General features: G+C 44.7%; 1 protein-coding gene across 4 annotated transcripts in view; it reads left to right on the top strand.

The window, feature by feature from the left end:
- The window catches only part of NSDHL (NAD(P) dependent 3-beta-hydroxysteroid dehydrogenase NSDHL), a 33,686-nt gene that overhangs the window by 10,319 nt on the left and 1,300 nt on the right, over nt 1-22,067 (top strand). For all 4 annotated transcript variants that reach the window (XM_077889541.1, XM_077889543.1, XM_077889542.1 and 1 more), the window contains 6 exons: nt 116-227; nt 4,015-4,173; nt 14,063-14,209; nt 17,603-17,731; nt 19,927-20,069; nt 21,191-21,293. In XM_077889541.1, the coding sequence (XP_077745667.1) occupies nt 156-227; nt 4,015-4,173; nt 14,063-14,209; nt 17,603-17,731; nt 19,927-20,069; nt 21,191-21,293 (753 nt within the window). In that variant the 5' untranslated portion in view covers nt 116-155. The remainder of the gene's footprint in view (nt 1-115; nt 228-4,014; nt 4,174-14,062; nt 14,210-17,602; nt 17,732-19,926; nt 20,070-21,190; nt 21,294-22,067) is intronic.

The following is a 22,067-nucleotide window of genomic DNA, read 5'->3' as shown; positions in this document are numbered from 1 at the left end:
TTCAGGTCTTTGTCAGAACTCAACGGGAATGGCAACCACACAAAAACATGAAAACCTAAAAGATATTTCATTTTATATAACATAAATGTCTCTCTCTAAATATGTCTTTCTGAAGAGAAACCTTCATTGCAAACATAACCATATTTGGAGCTGAAATGGAACAAGCCTTTGGTGAGCCAATGAGAGACCAGGTCACACGGACACATTTGACAGAAGGCCTTCCAAATGTGAGTACTGACACAAAGAAGGTCAACCAAAACCAGATAAGGGGAAAGTCAAGTGCATCTACACCAGCAAACCATTGATACTAGCTGTGGTCAAAAATTGTATTTGGCACATTTATTACATCAGTTGACGTTGACTTTTTATATAAGATACATATATTTATTTAAGCTATCAGTTACTTGTTGTTGTGTGGCAATATCAGAGCATAATGGTTTACAACAACATCCATTTCTTTGGTCATGATTCTGTGATTCGGGCTGGGCCCAGCTTGGGGATCCTTGGATGATCTCCCCTGCCCCACACACATGCAGTCATGGGGACTCCCTGAGGTGTGTGTTCCACACAGCCTCACTCACATGCCTGGCAGTAACTGCTGGCTGTCAGCTAGGTGCCTCAGTTTGCCTTCATGTGGCCTCCAGGACACTAAGCTAGGCTTAGCAGAAGGCTTCCCCAGTAATCATAATGGCAGTAGGCAGGACTCCTAAGATCTAGTGTTGCAAGTGTCAGAAAGGACTTTTCAGAAATCATCGGGCCCCCTGGAGGTTCTTTGTGGACATCTGTGGATGTTGGGCTTGATTCTTTGAGTCACATTTAATGAATGCTAACAGTGCAGAAATGAAATCACACCAAGGTCAAGTGTATTTATAGGAAATGTTAATAAATTAACAATGCCCAGGAGGTTCCCTGGGCCACCAGATCACCCTGGTCTTGGTGCGTTATTCAGAGTAAAGCCTCCTCTGTGCGTCTGTAGTTGAACATTTATGTGACAGTCTAGTTGCCCCCCAGAAAATATAGATTTCAATGATTGTATCAGTGGAGTTCTTTCTCATCAACTGACTTCAGGAGAAGTTATAAATTTTTCTTAAATATTTTGTTTATTTATGAGACACAGAGAGAGAATGGCAGAGACATAGGCAGAGGAAGAACCAGGCTCCCCGTGGGGAGTTCGATGCAGGACTCGATCCCAGGACCCCAGGATCATGCCCTGTGCTGAAAGCAGGTGCTTATAGTTTATAACTAAACTATAAATTTAGTTATAAACTACTAAAATATAAACAACACTTTCATCTTACCTCATAATATGTTCTGTGTAAGACTTCTCTGAAAAGAGGCCTGCTGCTAGCGACAAAGAAAAACAGATCAGGTTAAAAGAAGCCCAGGTCTAGCCAGGCTAGACCCTTCTCTTAGCTCAAGATCATATTGCAATTAAAATCATTTGGATGGCTTTCTTTTCTATTCTTAAAACTCTCCAAGATGCTGATTTTATAACTCCCCTCAGTCACCCATTCTTGAGTCTCACCACCTGTTTTCAGTTTGGAGTTTTATTTTTACTTGTTAGTACATATTCCTTCTTGTCTGCTGTGCCCACTTCCTCTGCATCATCTTTCAGGGCCACAAAAAGCAAGTAGTTATTTCACATGATCTCTAACAATATAGTGTTACAGGTGTGATAAAAGACACTGTCCCATCACATACCTGACTTCTCTGGGGCAAATGCCAGTTAAGTTCTCATCATTAAAAAACTCTGTGTACTAGCCATTGGCCTGCTTGTTCCAAGCAATATTGGTACCACATTTCAGTATAATAAAATCCACACCACTCTGTCAAAGAGAAGATTTAAGGATTGCCGGCTTTTGGGTGCCTGGGTGGCTCGTTAATTAAGCATCCAACTCTTGATTTCGGCTCAGGTCAGGATCTCAGGGTCCTGGGATCAAGCCCCGACTTGGGCTCTGCTTTCAGTGAGGACTCTGCTTGGGGAATCTCTTTCTCCCTCCCCCCTATCCTCTGGCCCTATGCTTGCACACAGGCACTCCTTGTCTCTCAAATAAATAAAAGGATTTCCCACATTTAAAATCATGAAATGAAATTGCACTGGACATAATAGAAAGATTATATGATTTTTTTTTAATTAGACTACCAAACTTTGAAACAACTGTAACTAGAGATGCCAGATAACATAAACAAGAGAATCTGAAATCCTTTGGGATACTATCTAAACATGTCTAGTCTGAACCTCTGGATTCAGGCAAACTTTTACCAAACCATGAAAAATCAATCTGGGGAGCAGAAAGGCTTAGAGCTCTTTTTAAAAACTGCATTTGCGGATGGCTAGGTGGCTTAGTGGTTGAGTATCTGCCTTTGGCTCAGGGCGTGATCCCGAGGTCCCAGGATCGAGTCCCGCACCAGGCTCCCTGAATGGAGTCTGCTTCTCCCTCTGCCTACGTCTGTGTCTCTCATTAATAATAATAATAATAAACCCTATTTGCCTGTGTAGCTGACTTGGGGGAAAGGAGAAGGGCTAGACCAAACAAAGATCAAATGGAATTTGCAGATTTAATTTGCCTGTGTCCTGGGAAATTTCAGTCAAGGTGCAAATCATTTAGCATGGTTTGATTACATGTATATGGGAGTAATCAAAACAAAACCTAGACAGAAATGGGTTGAAGAGATTATTTGGTGGGGGAAGTAGAATGGTGAGCCTCATTATGTCAGTAGATTATGCATGCCTGAACAAATGATGCCAAAGCTCCAGAGCCATCTCCAGTGGCCTGGCAGACTCCAGTAAAAATGCCAGTCTAAAAAAAAAAAAATGCCAGTCTAGTTGGGACACCGGGTTGGAAGGGGTGAATCTGTAGAAGGGGCCCTGGCACCTCCTGATCTCCTGCATATCTCAATTGTATAGATATTTAAGGAATAAATAGGAGGATTGCTGGTTTCTTTTCTAATCAGGAACAGAATTTCTCTAACATCTTCAGTTTCCACATTCCCAACTTTGGTTGACTGTACATAAGCTTAGGGAAAATGGGGCTTTGTTATCTTCAGGAAGCCCAGATATAGTTTTAGACCCCAGGGAGGGAGGGATATCACAGGTCTCCTTTGGAGATACTTGTAGCCAGCTTATTCAGTATACAACAGACACGGTTTTGCATTTCCTCCCTGGTGTCAGAATATTGAAGTGCCTGCATCTGGTGCTCTGTCCTTCCATTATCCCCAGTTGCCAGATTTAGAATTTAGCCAAGAAAGTGCACGTGTTGCTGAAATGCAAAAAGCTGAAATGCAAACACCATAGCTCTTCCCTGATGCCTCAACTTGCTCAGAGAAGGGAAAGCAAATCCCTGGGCCTGGGTGATTAATAGTTTACTGATCCTCCCTGCAACCCCTCCAGGAGAGCCCATCAGTCAGCAACAGTCTTGGATATGCTAAGGCAGGAAGGGGGTAGGTGACAAGCCTAAAGGCACACAGGCCAGCCCTGTAATGGTTGGGGAAGAAAAGAGGCCGACTTTCTCCTGAAAGTATAGAGACTTTGCTTTCTTCTTTCTGATATTTTAAATGTATATTGTCAATTGAGGAGGTGGCATGTTGTGTTGGGTTTTGTTGGGTTTCTGTTTGTTTTGCCTTAAAAATGCCCAGGGATTTATTATTAGGAGCAAGAAGGTAACACTTTTGGGTTTTTTGCATTGACCAGTTTTGATCATTGGTAGTTTCATTTTTTCAAAGATGCCTCCTGCTCCTTTTGTTAAACACTCAGCATGCACATATCAGATCATCCAGTCCAGCCACAGTCTATTTAAGTATCATTTGCTATCTCTCTTTCCTCAACGGATCCCAGGAGAGGAGGGTGCCACTGGCAATAGAACACCAGAATTATATAAACCATCCAACTGGATGGAAGAAGAATTGCAAACAAACAGATGGACGTGCCATCATGGTGGCTCACGAAGATGTGAGTCCAGGCTCTTTTTAGCTTCCAATTCTCACATACCACCTACCACCTCTTTCTCTCTGCAGGCCAGTAAGTGCACAGTGATCGGAGGCTCTGGATTCCTGGGGCAGCACATGGTGGAGCAGTTGCTGGCGAGAGGCTACACTGTCAATGTATTTGATATGCGGCAAGGGTTTGATAATCCCCGGGTGCAGTTCTTCCTGGGTGACCTCTGCAGCCAACAGGTAAGGGACTACTCAGCCTTGCCAATTTTCCACAGGCCCCCAAAAGGAAACTACCAGGCTTCTACAGCTCAGAGGTCAGCCACAGTGTTTCAACAAAATTTTTTAATATATATTTTTTATTTATTCGTGAGAGACACAGACAGAGGGAGAAGCAGGGAGCCTGGTGTGGGACTCAATCCCAGGGTCCTGGAATCAGGACCCAAGCCAAAGGCAGACGTCCAACTACTGAGCCACCCAGGTGCCCCTCAAAAAAAATTATTTTTGAAGAATTTTATTTTTTTATTTTTATTTTTTTTATTTTTTATTTTTTTGAAGAATTTTTAAAGTTACAGGAAAGAATTTATACCACATTGGGTCAGTACAACTCCACTCTGCCCTGGTATTGCAAAAGTGGCCATGGTCAGTACAGATATGGGTGGGCATGGCTGTGTGCCAACAAAACTTTATTTGCAAAGTTGTCCACAGGCTATAATGTGCTTACTACCAGAATATTCAGTTGACCTTGGAACGACATGGGTTCGGCACAGAGCCCCCTGGAGTTGAAAAGTCTGTGCATGACTTTTGATTCCCTGAAAGCTTGACTACTCATAGCCTACTGTTGACCACAAGCCTTTCTGAAAACATAAAGTCAATTAACACACATTTTGTATGTTGTATGTATTATATACTAGATCCTTATAATAAAGTCAGCTATAGAAAAGAAAATGTTATTAAGAAAGCCATAAAGAATGGAATTTAAGCAAAAACTTGAAAAAGAAAACCATAAGGAAGAGAAAATACATTCATGGTACTGTGCTGTATTTATCTAAAAACCGCATATAAGTGGACCCATGCAGTTCAAAGCCAGGTTGTTCAAGGGTCACCTGTATGCCCAAAAGTACAACTGCTGGGTTTTAGGGTTTAAAGATTTTATTTATTTATTCATGAGAGACGGGGGGAGAGAGAGAGAGAGAGGGAGAGAGGGAGGCAGAGACACAGGCAGAGGGAGAAGCAGGCCCCATGAAGGGAGCCTGACATGGGACTCGATCCCGAGTCTCCGGATCACACCCTGGGCTGAAGGCGGCGCTAAACTGCTGAGCCACCCGGGCTGCCCAGGTTTTTGTTTGTTTGTTTGTTTGTTTTGTTTTGTTTTGTTTTGTTTTTATTTATTTTTTTATTTATTTTTTATTGGTGTTCAATTTACTAACATACAGAATAACCCCCAGTGCCCGTCACCCATTCACTCCCACCCCCCGCCCTCCTCCCCTTCTACCACCCCTAGTTCGTTTCCCAGAGTTAGCAGTCTTTACGTTCTGTCTCCCTTTCTGATATTTCCCACACATTTGTTTTGTTTTGTTTTTAATTGAGATTTGCTTCACAGTCTGTAAATGTAACATTTTAAAAATACACAATTTAGTGGTTGTTAATATATTCACAAAGTTGCGTGACCATCACCTCTATCTCATTCCAGAATGTTTTTGTCATCCCAAAAGAAAATCCTAGCTCCTTTAGCAGTTGTTCCTCTTTTCATCTTCTCCCCTCCCAGCCCTTGGCAACCAGTCATTTCCTGTGTCTACGGACGGGTCTATCTGGATATTTCATAGAAGTGGAACCATGTAATATCTGTGGTTTTATCAATGGGTTCTTTCCCTGAGCATCATGTTTGTAAGCTTTACCTGTGTCACGGGGTATGACCATTTTGGGTTTTGTTAGACAGTGCCGAATTTGCTCAGCGAAGCCGCTAGGTCAGTTTGCCATTCACGCCAGCAGTGGAGTGGGTAGGACCACCGCTGTTGTATGTCCTGGCTAATACTCAATGCAGTTAGACTGTTCGGTGTTGCATTCCAAAGAGGGTGCAGTGGGACCTTGCTGAGGCTCAGTCACGTGCCCTCCCTATGCGGGACGCCAGGCCCAGTGCTCTCTCTCGGTCCTCTGTGAAGTGGCTGTCGGTGGCCTTTGTCCATTTGTCTGTGCCTTACCTTGATTTTCTTACAGATTTGTAGTTCCTTTCTATCTGCAGGGCTTTATTACAGATAGCTTCCCTCAGCCCATCTGCTTTGGCATCTTTTGCCGTGCTTTTGTTACTTTGACTTTTAAGGACACAGCTTCCCCCACAGGCTGTTTTCTCTCCCACACCACCCACGCCTCTGAGCCTGGAGACAGGGTAGACATGTTCCCTGTTTGTCCTTGCCACTTCCTTGCTGCCCTAAGATCCCTCTGGCCATGCAGGTGATGCCGGCAGGCTGGGCATACCCCAGTGCCTGCCCTTGTGACCATCACCCCGAGCCACCTGCTCCCTTTCCCGGGGGGCTCCATCTCATTTCTTAGTGATTTAGGTTCCTGGCCAAGGTCAGCTTCATCATAATTATTGATGAGTTCAGTATTCACCCACGTGACCCTGCCAGTACCTTCAGCTCACCTCTTCTTGGCCTCCTCTCACTCCTCTTGGCCTCCTAGCCTGTTGGCATCCCCTGCCCCAGAGCCTGTTCTCACTGGTAAATGTGTCCTCTCCATGTTCTCACTTGCAGGCGCACCACTCTGAGCACCACCTCCTGTCTTTCTAGTGCTGGCCCACTACTGCCTGCACTGTACCAGTTCTTAAACCACACCCAGACATCTGGCTCTTTGCCACTGTCTCTCACCCCATTTGTGTCCTCACTGCCTTTGAGTCCATGACTGACTTGCTCCCTTGTGTGATACTTATCCCCCTTGCCCCTTTCTTCTTGTCTCCATCAGGCAGGGTTCTCCAGAGAAACAACCAGTAAGGTGTGTGTGTGTGTGTGTGTGTGTGTGTGTGTGTGTGTGTGTGTAGATGGAGAGGAAGAGGGAGAGAGAGGCAGAGAGAGGGAGAGGATGAGATCTGATTGAAGAAGTGGGCTTGTGTGATTGCAGGGCTTGCAAGACTGAAGTTTACAGGATAGGCCAGCAGGCTAGAGACTCGGTCAGGAGCTGATGCTGCAGTTCCAAGGCAGGAGTTTTCCTTACAGCAACCTCCCAGTTTAATCTTAAAGGGCTTTCAAGTGATTAGAGGAAGCCCACCCAGAGTATAGAGGATAATCTCCTGGACTTAAAGTCAGCTGATTATAGACGCCAACCACAGCTCTAAGATAGCTTTACAGCAGCACCCAGACCAGTGTTCCATGGAATAACAACCCTGGAGCCTCACCAAGTGCACACCTCAACTTCTCCATCAGGCTGTGTGTCCTAGGTATAACCCCATCCCTGCTTAAATCAGATCCTCCCTCCTCCCTGGGAGCTTCTGGGCAGCTGAATGGGGCAGGAAAAGAAAATACAAGGGGTTTTTGCCTCTTTCGGCAAGACCACGGCCTCCAAGCCGGCTCCGTGGTACCTCCTGGCACCATATCTGCAGACCTGCCTGTGACCACATTTGTGCTCTGCAGGTGCCTCATCCATGCAAATGCTCCCAGTGCCACCTGGAGCCCCTGTCTTCCTACTCAGTGATTCCGCTGGGGATTCTGGCCTTTTTCTCCCATATCAGCAATTGCACCTTCTCTACCCAGTCATAGCCAACGGCACATAGACATGTTGCAGGATCACCCATCTTAAGAAAGCAAAATGCCCTGATGTGAGGTCCCACCCCAGCTATTGTCCCCTTCTCTTTGCTGTCATAGGAGGGCTCAAAGAGCCATTTGCACTTGCCACCTCTGATCGCTTCATTCCATTGTCTCTCCCAAATACTCCAGCAAGGTTGTCAACAACAGCCCAGACACAGCCACCAGGGACCTGGAGGTGACCAGATCCAGTGGTCAAGCGTAGGACACTGACTTGCCCATTTCTCCTCCTGCCATTCTGTCTCTGTATCTCTATAATTTCTAAATGTGGCAGGCTCCAGAGCTTATTGCTTAGATCTCTTTTCTTCTCTGAGCACACTCAGTGTCCAAGCGAACCCGCTCCTCCCCCCTCCTGCCCCGCTCCCCTGGCTCACAGACAAAATACAATCTAGAGGCTGACAAGCTCCCAGCTTGAGATCTGCAGCCTATAGCTCTCCTGGATTCGTATCTGTCCAGCTGCCTGCAGGACATCTCTGTTGGGATACATAATAGACATTTTGGAATTGCCATATTCAAAATTCAGCTTCTGGTTCCCTGCTGCAAGTCCCCTCCCCTGCTACAGCAAACCTACTAAAGTCCTGTCTGTCTCAATAAATGGCCCACTCTGTTCTTCCAATAGCTTTGGCCAAAAACATTAGATTTACCCTTGATTCCCTTCTCTTATACCCTCCATCTCATTCATCAGCAGATTTTGTTGACTGCACTCTCCGAATAGATCCCCAGTTCAGCAGCTTCTCGCTCCTTCATTTGTCACCATGCTATGCTGGTCCAGGCCACCCCCTTTTAATGCATGAGTCAAATCATGACACCCCTCTGTTCATAAGCCTCCAGTGCTCCAGTTCTGTTTGGAGCAAACATACAGGCCCTTATCATCACCTTTGAGGCCCTACAGGATCTGGCCTCACCCTCACCTATATTCTCTCATTGCTCTGCTCCAGGCATGCTGGCCTCTTTACTACTCCTCAGACTCGTGAACTGACTTTCTGCCTCCAGACCTTTGTATTCACTGCTCTTTCTGCCAGGAATGCTCTTTGGGAACCACAGAGATTGCTCCCTAAATGTGTTTGAGTCACTAACCAACTTATGCTAAGCAGCAAGCCCCTCCAGGTCTCCTTTGTTCTATGTAGGTTTCTATATATAGCACTTGGTAGTAACTGTACTCTGTATCTACTCGTTTATCTGCCCGCTGCCCCCAGAGAAGGTAAGCTCCCTGAAGGCAGGAATATTCCTTTTGATCACCACTGAGACCCCTCAAAGAATATGAGGCTCCTTAGCAAATTTCAACTTCCCTCCAAACTGCTCCTCCAAATCCCTACTAACTCCCGTGATACTGCTGCTAGTATTTATTTACAGATTTTTTTAAAGAAATCAGGTGAAATATTTTTAAAAAGATTTTATGTATTTATTCATGAGAGACACGCAGAGAGAGAGGCAGAGACATAGGCAGAGGGAGAAGCACGCTCCTCGCAGGGAGCCCAATGCAGGACTCCCTCCCGGACCCTGGGATCACAACCTGAGCCAAATGTAGACGCTCAACCACTGAGCCACCCAGACGTCCCAAATTTTTGTTTATTTTTTTAAGGTTTTATTTATTTAAGGAAGAGAGTGAGCAAGTAAGAGAGACAGCATGAGCTGGGGAGGGGCAGAGGGAGAAACAGACTCCTCGCTGAGCAGGAAGCCCAATGCGGGGCTCGATCCCAGGACCCCAAGGTCATGAGCTGAGCCTAAGGCAGACTTAACTGACTGAGCCACCTGGGCACACCCAAATTTTGTTTAACACAAACTTAAAGTGAGACCCACTACCCTACTGTGTCATTCTTAGGTACCAGCAGGGAGAAGGAGAGTTTGCCAGAGCAACCTGATAAAGACAGGCGTGGGCAAGGCCCAGATTGCAATGATGGATCATGAAGTCCAAGCCAAGGAGGACCTGAGGAGGGTGAAGGACATGTAGAAGTGGGTTTGAGGGCAGCCTGGTGGCTCAGTGGTTTAGCACTTGCCTTCAGCCCAGGACATGATCCTGGAGATCCAGGATCAAGTCCCACGTCGGGCTCTTTGCATGGAGCCTGCTTCTCCCTCTGCCTGCGTCTCTGCCTCTCTCTCTGTGTCTCTCATGAATAAATAAATAAAACCTTTTTCAAAAAAAGAAGTGGGTTTGAAAGTCACTACTTAGATTTTGTGCCATATTCCTGAATTCGTTCACCAGTACTTCTTGTTTCCCATTTCTTTCTTCCAGCTTCCTTCCTCTTCTTCCGGAAGCATTTCCTTTAGCATCCCCCACTGAATATCTGGGCACTAAACTTTCCGAGTCCTCATATGCCTAAGACTGTCTTTCTCTCACCCTCTCTCATAAATGCTTATTTGCTGGGGGTGGAACTTTAGGTTCATAATTGGTCCTCCTGACGCTCCATCTGACCATCATTCTTTTGGGGGTCAGCTGGGTTTTCCTCTCATGCCTTTTAGGTTTTTCTTTCTTATCCTGTCTGTTCTGTAGAGAATTTGTCTAGGAGGTTTTTCTGTGTTTTTGTTTTGTGTTTAAAATCTACTCAACAGGGATCCCTGGGTGGCGCAGCGGTTTGGCGCCTGCCTTTGGCCCAGGGCGCGATCCTGGAGACCTGGGATCGAATCCCACGTCGGGCTTCCGATGCATGGAGCCTGCTTCTCTCTCTGCCTGTGTCTCTGCCCCTCTCTCTCTCTGTGACTATCATGAATAAATAAATAAAATCTTTAAAAAAAAATAAAAAAAAAATAAAATCTACTCAACAACTAGTGGGCCTTTGGAACCTGAGGACTCATGCCTTTCACTTCTGGAAAATTCTTCAAGTATTGACTCTGCCTCCATTCTCTCTTTTTCTTCTTTCTGGAAGCCTTACCAGACATATGGTAGAGTCTGTCATTATAATGTACATGTCTGTTAGTTTCTCCTTCATGTGTTCTTTCACTTTCTGTCTTCATAACATTTTATAGATTTCCTCTGTTTCATATCCACTTACCGACACTCTTGTTTCACCATATTCCCACCCACCCTCAGATTATTTTGAAGCTAATCCTAAACACCATTATCATTTTTTCTGCAAATATTTCAGTGTTTGTCTCCAAAAGATAAGCCTTTTTTAAAGATATATTTTTTGATTTTAGCGCATGAGGTGGGGGAGAAGCAGAGCTAGAGGGACAGAATCTCAAGCAGAGTCCATGCTGAGCATAGAGCCTAACGTGGGGCTTCATCTCATGACCCTGAGGTCAGACCTGAGCCAAAATCCAGAGTTGAATGCTTAACCGACAGTAGCACCCAGGTGCCCTCACCTTTATTTTTAAGATTTAAAGGAGCCTTTTTTTATTTTTTTAAAAGATTTTATTTATTTGTTCATGAGACACGGAGAGAGAGAGGCAGAGACATAGGCAGAGGGAGAAGTAGGCTCCCCACGAGGAGCCCAATGCGAGACTCAATCCCAGGACCCCAGGATCACGCCCTGAGCCGAAGGCAGACACTGAACCGCTGAGCCACCCAGGTGTCCCAAAGGGAGCCTTAAAAAAAAAAAGATTTATTTATTTATTTATTTATTTATTTATTTGACAGAGAGAGCACAAGCAGGGGAAGCATGAGAGAAAGAAGCAGGTTCCCTGTTGAGCAGGGAGCCCAATGTGGGTCTCTATCCCAGGACCCTGGGATTACAACTGAGCTGAAGGCAGACGCTTCACTGACTGAGCCACCCAGGCCCCCCCGCCAAAAGGAGCCTTTTTAAAGACACAGCTCCATGACCACACCTAAAACATACTGACAATTCCTTTATTTCCAGCCTGTGTTCAAATATCCATGAATGTCTTGTAAGTATTTTTGTGTAGATTTCTTTTCAAATAAGGAACCAAAAAGATTAAGACATTGAAATTAGTTAAACTAGGTCTCTTGTATAAAAGTTCCCCTTCACATTTTGTTTGTTGAATAATGTTTATTTAAAACTATATTTATTGTCCCATAGCATTTCCCATGGAGTGAATTTAGCAGATTGTACCCCCACGGACTTGTGTGACATGTCCCTCTGTCCTTTAGTGTTTCCTATAAGCAGGAAGACCTAGGACTGTGCCTGTTCAGGATAGCATAGTATAGAAAAAGGGACTATAGATAGCTCAGTAATAATTTTTCTATTGATTATATGTCAAAGTGATAATATTTTGGATAATACTATGTTCAATAGCATACATTACAGTTATTTTCATCTGTTTCATTTGACTTTTTTGATGTGGGTACTACTAAATTTACAATCAAGTTTGTGCCTGGACTATACTTCTAGTGGACTAAAAGCTGGATCTGATTCCAGTTCAGCTGTTTTCTCTGGGGGTACTGATAGCAATCAGCACATCTAATGCTCAGAAACCAGGGCTCCCATTCAGGACTCTGAGCAGGGGTAGCACAAGTGAGCCTGAGACATTGTCTTAGGACAAAATTAAGAAAGTGCTCAGAGGCACCTGGGTGGCTCAGTCCATTAGGCATCCAACTCTTGATCTTAGCTCAGGTCTCAATCTCAGGGTCATGATTTCAGGCTTCACACTGGGCTCCACTCTGAACGTGGAGCCCACTTGAAAAAAAAAAGAAAAGAAAGTGTTCATATTCCAATGGGAATATGTCAAAAGGATATAGGAACGTCAAGAATCCCCACTGGCCAAATTTGGGGTATTTTAAGCCTTGCAAAAGACAATAGTAGTGGATTGTAATGCATTGAATAAAGTAAGAATCCATGTGTCCAAGATGCCTGGGTGGCTCAGTAGTTCAGTATCTGCCTTTGGCGCAGGTCGTGATCCTGAGGTCCTGGGATCGAATCCCACATCAGGCTCCCTGCATGGAGCCTGCTTCTCCCTCTGCCTGTGTCTCTGCCTCTCTCTGTGTCTCTCATGAATAAATAAATTTTTTAAAAATCTTAAAAGAATCCATGTGTCCACGGAAATGCTAGAAAGAAAAATTAGTATAGAAGAAGGGGAACATTACCGAGAAATGGCAACTAATAGAAATAAAAAGAATGCTGGAATTAGGATTTAACATTTTACAACCAATATGTTAATAAGTGTTCCAGGCAAGAATCATAATTGAATGTTCCAGATTCAAAGAGACGAAAGAGATAGGAGGACTAAGTACAATAGGATCTATGATTGGATCCTGGATCCCAATATAAAAATGCCTTTAAAGGACATTATTGGGACAATGGGGGAAATTTGTATATAGACTAATTATATAATAAGAGTGTCCTATCCTGTTACATTTCTTGCGTGTGATCATTCTTTAGCGGTATTTGGGAGGAAGTCTTTTGTTGTTAGAAGAGTTTAGAGGCAAAGTGGCACATTGTCTGTAACTTATTCTCGAATGGTTTCAGGAAAAAAAATCATGTGTCTATATGTACACAAAGAAAATTAATGGCAAAATATTATCAGTGAATCTAAGCACATAATTCATGATTGTCTTTCTTTTGGTATTATTAGTCTATTGATGATCGTTCCTAGATCTTATTACCTAATGAGCGTTTTGTAAAATGGAGACACGCTGTCATTCTCTCTGTTTCTGAATTCAGTTCTTTGTACCTTATGCAGATTAAATGCTTGACCATTTCCCTTATTAGTTTACAGCAGGAATTCTTATTCTTACTGATGATCAAATTGTCCCTTCTTTGGCCAGTGAGAGCCTCTTCAAGTTGACTCTTGAGTCCTTTTAACAGGACCCCAGGAGTCTAGGTTAGCTTCTTTACTTTCTGGTTTGACAAGATGTTCCTGGCTCTTCTTGTCTACTTCCTGCCCCATATCTGCAATCAGCCATTGCTCCCAGGAGCTCTGGTTCCTTTTAGCAGCAAATTAAATGTACTTGTTTTCATTCCCTTTCAGCTTGCTGTTCTGTATCTATTTTTACAGAAAGGAATACTCTTGTGTGTTGGCTATTTGTACTGTCTTTCATGGTGTGGGACTTTTTCATATGATTCATAATTTGTATCTCTGAGCTCATTTTCCCCAGGAGTTTTACTCCCAGGTGCCCTGAATTGCCATGCACCGCCACCCTCATGGTACACAGAGGTACAGATACTGTCTTTGTCTGGATCCCACAGGCTTCATATGTGCTAGACCCAGTTTTTATTGGGAGCCAGTCAATGGGGAGGGGCAATTCAAGGGACAACATGGTTTCCATCCTAGGTACTTCTGTATTGTTTGAATCTTTTACAGTGAGATGTATTTTCATGTTAATTATAGAATTATAAAAGGGCAGGACACCTACATGCCACAGATTAAAAAGTGGGAATGTGAGGAGGCTGTTTACTTATCTAAAGCGGGAGTGATTTTTTTTTTGTCTTTGTTTGCTTTTCCAGGATCTCTACCCAGCTCTGAAAGGTGTAAGCACAGTTTTCCACTGTGCATCACCCCCACCATCCAGTAACAACAAGGAACTCTTTTATAGAGTGAATTACATTGGCACCAAGAATGTCATTGAAACTTGCAAAGAGGCTGGGGTTCAGGTAAGGGGAAAGCTGGAGTGAATGCTGTCAGGAACATGTCATGGCCCTTTCTAAGTGTGTGGGAGCCAGGGTTCTTCTTGTTCTCTTCCTGGGCCAAGCCAGGCTTGCATCCTAAAGTGTTGTGAAGATTCTAGAAACTGAATCCTAGGAGCTGCTAGGCCAGTTTGAGCTGCATCTCAATAGACCATCTAGGACCCTAAGGCTTATTATTAGTCTTTGGTTAAAGAGCCATAAAATCAATATTACTTTCATTTTTTATTGTGGTTAAGTAAATGTCATAAAATTGACCATTTTAACCATTTTTTAATTAACAGTTCAGTGGCATCAAGTACATTCCGATTGCTGTGCAAACATCCCTACCATCTCCTGAACTTTCACCTTCCCAAACTGAAACTTTATCCCCATTAAGCAACAGCTCCCCACCCCTCCTCTCCAAGCCCTTGGCACCCACCATTCTCCATTCTGTTTCCATGAATCTAGAGATGTTAAAGAACTGGACTCATGGTATCTGCTTTTATATCTAGCTTCTTTCACTCAACATGATGTCTTCTAGGTTCATCCATGTTGTAGCATGTGTCTGAATTTCCTTCTTTTTAACCACTGAATAACATTCCATTGTGTGGACAGACCACATTTTATCTAGCAATTCATGCATCAGTGGACTCTCGGGCGGTTTCCACTTTTGAGTATTGTGAATCATGCTGCTAGGAACCTAGGTATATAAATATCAGCTCCAGCCTGTACTTTCAGTTCTTTGAGGTAAATACCCGGAAATGGAATTCCTGGGTCATACAGTAATTCTGTGTTTAACCTTTTAAGGAACTGCTGTACTGTTTTTCCAGCCCTTGCTTCTGTTTTCAAAGAATAAACTATTAACTTTTCGCTAATAGAGACCTGTTATAACTCAGACTTGAGATATAAATCTCCACCCTATCATAGCTTGCTGCTCTGTTATAAAGCTGGGTTCTCGGGATCACCCAGCATCATCAGCACTCATTCCTCACCAGCTTCGGGGCTCAGTGCCCTGGAAAGGAGGGATTATGTAATAGCGACCCCTTATGCTTTGCAAATGACAAGACACTTTGCCTCATGGTTGTCACCTGATTTGCTTCTCCATAGGTAATCAGGAGCTACAAATATCACTTGACAGGTGACAGAAGCAGATTTGGGAGGCTAAGTAATATCTCTTTGCTAATAAATGAAAGAAAGAGGTGGGATTCAAATCGAATTCTCTGATGTCAAATCCCAGACTCCTTAGTCTATAACGTGCTTGTATAACTAGAGCTCTGTCAATTGCATTGCTGCTGTTTGTTAAATGGAATAGGCTAGTTATCCAGAAAAGATTCAAGAATTACATAGCACCAATATAATCTTCACACCGTTTAGGTAACATTACCAGTAGAGTTGAAGTTCGTGGGTATCCATTCTCAAGGCCTTTGCTATCCATAGGGAATCAGTGTTCTGAATTCGGGTTTATCACCGCCATTCGCTCCATGTACAGCCAATATAAGTTATCGGTTTGCATGTGAAAAACTTTATAGAAATGGTATATTGAGTATATCTTCCTGCAACTTGCTTTTTTCTCCCCCAGCATTGTTTTTGAGATTTATCCATCATATATATAATCTCCAGTATATTCACTGAGGTGGTGCAATAGCTTAGTGTGTTACAGTGGAGAAAGTGGCTCTTCATGGGGCACCTGGGTGGCTCAGTTGGTTGAGCAACTGACTCTTGATTTCAGCTCAGGTCGTGATCTCCGGGTCATGGGATCGAGCCCCACGTCAGGCTCCACACTCAGCAGAGAGTCTGCTTGGGATTCTCCCTTTGCCTCTGCCCCTCCCCCTAGCTAGTGCTCCCTCCCTCCCTCCCTCCCTCCCTCTCTCTCTCTTTCTCTCTCTCTCAAATAAAAAAAAGAAAAGAAAATGGCTTTTCCTATTATATTTAGGAAACCTTTCATAACCCTGAAATCAAAAGATTGTTTAATGTGGGGTTTTTCCCCAAAGGTTTAAACTGATCTTTTGTGCATTTAAATATTTAATCTGCCAGGAATTTATGTTTGTGTATGATCTGAGGTAGCAGTTAAATTTCTGTTGTTCAGCAGCATTTATTATGCGACACCCCCACCCCCCAACCAGAGCCCCAGCCAGCCAGCACATCTCAGGTGCTGCTGCCTCCTATGGGTCTGTCCCCAGCTCTGTCCTTCCCCCACTTGGCTCCCACTTGTCCCCATGCCACCAAGCTCCTCCTTCACTGAGCAAGCCTTAGGATGAATTTCAGTACCTGCTAGGACAAGTCACCCTCCAATCATGTTGTTCAGAATTTACTTGGCTATTCGTAGCCCTTTGCTCATCCACATAAATTTTAGAATCAGATTGTCCAGTTCTTGTTGGATTTGTTATTGTAGTTGCATCAGATTTAAAGGTAATTTGTGAAAGCATCAATACCTTACCACTGTTAAGTCTTTGTATCCATAAACACATAATCTCTCTCTCTTTAGTGCCTTTACTTTAGAAAGGTTTTTCACATCCTTTTTTTTTTTTAGTTTATCCCTATGTACTTAATTTTTGGTTATTGAAATAGTATCTTTCATATTACATTTTAAATTGCTAATGCAGACACAGTTGATTTTTGCATGTTGATTTTGTCCTCACCAGTTCTGCTGAACTCTAACTGTAGTATATTCCATATGTTCATAATGTTTTCCATGTCAACATTTCTAGCATCTGTGAATGGCCATAGTTTTATTTCTTCTTTTCAAATTATTCCTTGTGTGTCTTAACCCACCACACTTGCTAGGACTTCTAGTAAAATGATGAATAAAAGCGGTAAAGATACGGTTCGAGCTAATGGTGTTCAATGTTGGATGGGCTCCCTTTAACCAGAGGGCTAGAAGCTAGGACCCTCATAAGAAAGCATTTCCTTTCAAACAGCATGTTTCAAGTCGGCATGTGCCGCATGTGCTTGCAGACATGTGCTGACCTGCCAGGGTTGGTATCAGAATCACGAGGCATCTTTTTCAGACAGGTATCTCCCTCATAGTTTGTGCACTATCCTCCCTTGGGGAATCATTCCCATACTGAGATAATACAAATAAAGGAAGTCTGTTCCACCTCTCGGTAGTGATAGGAGAGAAAAAAAAAGTGAAATCCACTGTTTTAGAATGAAATAGAATGCATCTCAGAATCCGTGTAGCTACAAAAGATGGTGATCTGTGAATTATTTTAAGAAGGGCTGAAAAGCAAAGCCTCACAATAAATCATTTATACGGTGCCTTGCGTATGAGTGTTGCAAACAGGCACCATTTGATCTTCTTTCATGAATGAACATCGGATTGTTTTAATAAAGATCATTTCTTACTTGTATTTTTTTTAACCTTCCTTTCTCCTCTGCCAGAAACTCATTTTAACCAGCAGTGCCAGTGTCATCTTTGAGGGCGTCAACATCAAGAATGGAACTGAAGACCTGCCTTATGCCATGAAACCCATTGACTATTACACGGAGACAAAAATCTTACAGGAGAGAGTATGTACCTGAGAACTGGTTGAGTGACGAGCAAGTGCCATGAACATCTGGAGAGTTTAGATTTTTAAGAAAATCATTTACAAAGTTAGTGTTCTCAGGCTTGCCGACCTAACTTGGGAAGTAAAATTGTGGCTGAAATTCAATTTTAAAAAGAATAACTGTAGCTTAATGTGACCAGACTCGGCTCTGAGTACTGCCTAGGAACTGCCTCATTTAAACTTCACAATGACCCCACAAAGGTGGGTACTATTATCACCACCAGGTTAGAGATGCACAGAGATTCAGTTTCTTCCTGAGGCTGTGCAACTAGCAGGTGGCTGAACCCACACAGTCTAGCTCCAGGGCCGGCACTCAACCTCTGTGCCATGCAACATTACTCAGTTGCCACAGAAATCAGAGGTGATTTATGAAGATCCCAAGCACTCCGGCAGAACTTGGACTTAACATACAAGTATTTTCATTTGAACACACCTTCCTTGTGGCACTCTTGCCCCCCCTACCTTATTTAAATTAAACATGACAAGATCTTGCTTTATTTTAAGGAAAACTACTTGACAAGGTACTGGTTTCCACTTGGCAGACCAACTTTGCCGGGGAGCACCTGGTTTTAACAGTAGGCTGGGTTGAGTAACAGGCACTAAGCCTTTGGACTCCAGGGTTCCAGGGACCCTGATGGCAGCTAGCTCCAGGACTAACATCCAGGGAGAATATTACCATAAGGACATACCCACTTGCAGACCATGGATGCTCGTTGACCACCAGCAGCTTACCTTAGCAGGGGAAGCTGTGAGTCTACTTCTCCCAGGTGTTCACTGCACAGTCAAGCCCACTGAGGTTGCATTTCACAGCCAATACATATCGAACCCGAGCTTGGTGCTGGATTGGCATGAGTTCCTGAGCTGCCGGAGAGCCAGCTGTCTCCCATCTGTGTGCTATTACTCCAGGTCAGAAAGTCCCAGGAATCGTGTACAGGAAGACACAAGGGCCTCCCCAGTCCAGGCGTGGAAGCCTGGCCTTTTGTAAGCTGGAGGAGTCCTGTCTCCAGGTTCTGGCACCCTGCTCTTTGGAGCACAGAGAGCCTCACAGAGCTCCCACCTGACTTCGCCCAAGAAGCACTGAGGCTTTTGCGGGTCCCTGTGTACTCTTACCTAAGGCACTGGGATTCCCACCCCCTGTGCTCGGCAGCTGCAGGTGACAGCCATGGGGCCTCACTTTCATTAACTTTTGGGCACTCAAGTGGGAGTAAGCAAAGCCTCTAAAGGCCTGCAACAGTAACCCCCCTGGAGCCCCCTGTCAGCCACTGTTGGCACGCAACTCGCTGTTGGCTTTCAGATCTCTCAACTGGTAATAAAGTTAGTCAAGTAGCTTAAACTAACTGGGGCCAAAATGTGCACAAGAATTTTGCCACCATAGAATGGAAATCCTAGATGAGGTGATACAATAAGTCTACTTATCAAACACATACTTCCTGAAACAGTTGATGTGAGTCATCTCAGTCAGCGCACAGCCCCATCCAGCTAGGAACTGTAACGGTCCCCATTTTTCCCATTAACATAATAAATCATTCGGGATGTTTTGTTACTTTTGAGGCCCAACCTGTTAGTATTCTAAGCCCTCAAGTTCTCGTTTGTCCACTGAGCCACACAGAACACATCTAAAGACTTGTCCTGTTTCTCCCAGACCCTTTACCTTCTCGGTCTCTTCTTCCTGGCCCATTTGGGTTCATCAGAATCCCTTCCTAGGTGGTACCCCAAACTGAGCAGAACAGATCAGGAGTGGTAGAAATGAGCACATGGAGCTTAAGGCAGGAGGGGTGGGAGGCTCACGGCTAACTCAGCAACTGGAACCCTCCGATCTCTTCCATGAATAGCTGCCATGGCTCATCTTCCTCTGGCTGCATTCGTGCATTCTAGTCTTTGTACCCAAGTCCAGGCCTTTCTCTTTGATCATACTCTTGTTGTTTGTTTTTAAAGTAGGCTCCGTGCCCAATGTGGGGTTTGAATTCACAATCCTGAGATTAAGAGGCAGCCAGGCACCCTGATCACACTGGTTTTGACCCAGCTGTCCTGTTTTCAAATTTGGGTGCTTTGGGTGGGTGGGCTCCCGAAGTAGCCCCAAATGATAGCAGAGCAGAGGGCAGCCTCTGTGTCCTCTGTGAGCAGTGCTGTGTACATGCCCCTTCTGCTTTCTTATAGGCAGTCTTGGACGCCAATGACCCCAAGCGGAACTTCTTAACCATGGCCATTCGCCCTCATGGCATCTTCGGCCCAAGGGACCCCCAGTTGGTCCCCATCCTCATTGAAGCAGCCAGGAAAGGCAAGATGAAGTTCATGATTGGGTAAGTTGGCCTACAGTTGGCCTTCTCCCTGACCCCCTGACAAGGCTCGGTGTTGTTTGGTTAGGTCTTTTCTAATGGCACCTGCTCTGCTGCCCTCTGTGTTGGTGTCCTGGGGCTGCCACAACAAATGACCACAAACTGAGGGGCTTAAGACAATAGAAATTAATTCTTTCCCAGTTTCGGAGGTGAGAAGTCTGAAATCAAGGTGTTGGCAGTGGGGAGGGAGAGGTTAGTTCTTTCTGGAAAATGAAGGAGAATCTGCTCAAGCCTTTCTCCCAGCTCTGGTAGTGTCCAGCAGTCTTTGATGTTCCTTAGCTTGTAGGTAAGTCACTCTAACCTCTGTCTCCACTCTCATGGGAGCATCCTTTCTGTGTGTCCATATCCAAATTCCCCTCTTATGAAGATACCAGCCATTGGATTTAGGGCCTAACCTGTCCCAGTATGGCCTCAGCTTAACTTGTAGATCATATCTTCGGAGACCGTATTTCCAAATAAGGTCACATCCAAAAGTTCCAAGGAGACATGAATTGGGGGGTGGGGAGGACACTGTTCAGTATAGTATACCATCACATAGCCTGGAAAAATATTTGTGTCCCTGTTTGAAAGTTGAGGATACATGCTCGGGGAGTGGGGGGGGAGACGGCACAGGGTCAAGGGCCAGGCCTTCAACTCTCCTTGGATCTGGGAAGGCAGGTAGAGGTGTTTGCATTCCTTCTCAAGGAAAGTATAGATGGCAAGGCCTTTGTGGTTGGTGACAGAGTGTGTGACAGAGTGTGGCTTTTTCCCCAGTACACCTTTGCTTCCTTCCTTTCTTTCTCCCCTTTTCTCTCTTTATTTTCTCCTCCCTTGCCACCTCCTTGCCACCCTGACTTCTTGCTTTGAGGGATTAGGAAGAGATGGTGGGAAAGTGCAGGGCCAAAGCAAGCCATTAGCCTAGAGTGTCCTAGGGGAAGTCGAAGGGTTGCTGTTCAAATAGAAGCCTAGAGCAAACATGATCCATGTTGGCACTGGGCTCTCAGGCTCCTTGCTTGGCCCTTACATATCCCAGAGCCTCTGAGGGCCCCAGGAATCCTGGCCCCTGCACATGTTTAACAGTGGAACCATGCCCGGTATACCCACAGAAACGGGGAGAATTTGGTGGACTTCACCTTTGTGGAGAACGTGGTGCACGGACACATCCTGGCTGCAGAACACCTGTCCCAAGACACAGCCGTGAGTGGGAAGGTAAGGCACCTGCTTCTCCTGCCCCATGCATGTTTGCCCGTCTTGGGATTGCATGTCCCTGTGATTGGATTCATTGGCAAATTGCCTTCTTGATCCTGCATCCTGGCTGATCTGCTTTAGGATCCCATTGGTCTGAGGTTGATCCCCTGTGGTCGGGAGTGTGGTGACATTGCAGGGCTGCATCGGGACAGGCCAAGTCCATAGCCAGTAAGCTGGGATTGACCAAGCATTCATGTAACATGACGTGGATACCCACTGTGAATGTGACTGCTCTCAGCAGGGTCCCATGTATATTTGGTGGGGGTGCGTGCTACTCATTTATTCTCCCAGTCATTCTGGAAATCTCTCCATCTCTCCCCCATTGCCCACCCACGTTCGTGCCCCTCCCCGTCCAGAGGGGTGGATATATCTCAGTCTCCCGGCATTTGGCACCTAGTGGGCAAGATGGACATGTCAGGGGAGGTGAGCTGTCATGCAGAGAGGAGGAAGCACATTAGATCCTCTCACCTCTCCTCTTGGTCATAGGGCCCCCATCTTCCTGGTTTCTCACCACTGCCTTTGGAACCCCCTATTTGGGTCTCATTTTTCTCCTGAACCTCTGCTGTTTTCCCAGTCCTGTGATGCTTAGGGTGGTGAGGGTAGGGTGGGTGTATGGCTTTTGGTTTAGACCAAAACACAACACACTTGAGAAATGGCATGTGACCTGTTCGTTGCATCTGAAGATAAGGAGCTTTACCATGACTAACATGATCAAGTCAAATTAACCAATGTACC

Source organism: Canis aureus, chromosome X, assembly GCF_053574225.1.
Source record: "Canis aureus isolate CA01 chromosome X, VMU_Caureus_v.1.0, whole genome shotgun sequence".
In the NCBI taxonomy this organism is placed as follows: Eukaryota; Metazoa; Chordata; class Mammalia; order Carnivora; family Canidae; genus Canis; species Canis aureus.
Note: the sequence above shows the minus strand (reverse complement) of the source record. Positions and strands in the feature narration are given on the sequence as shown.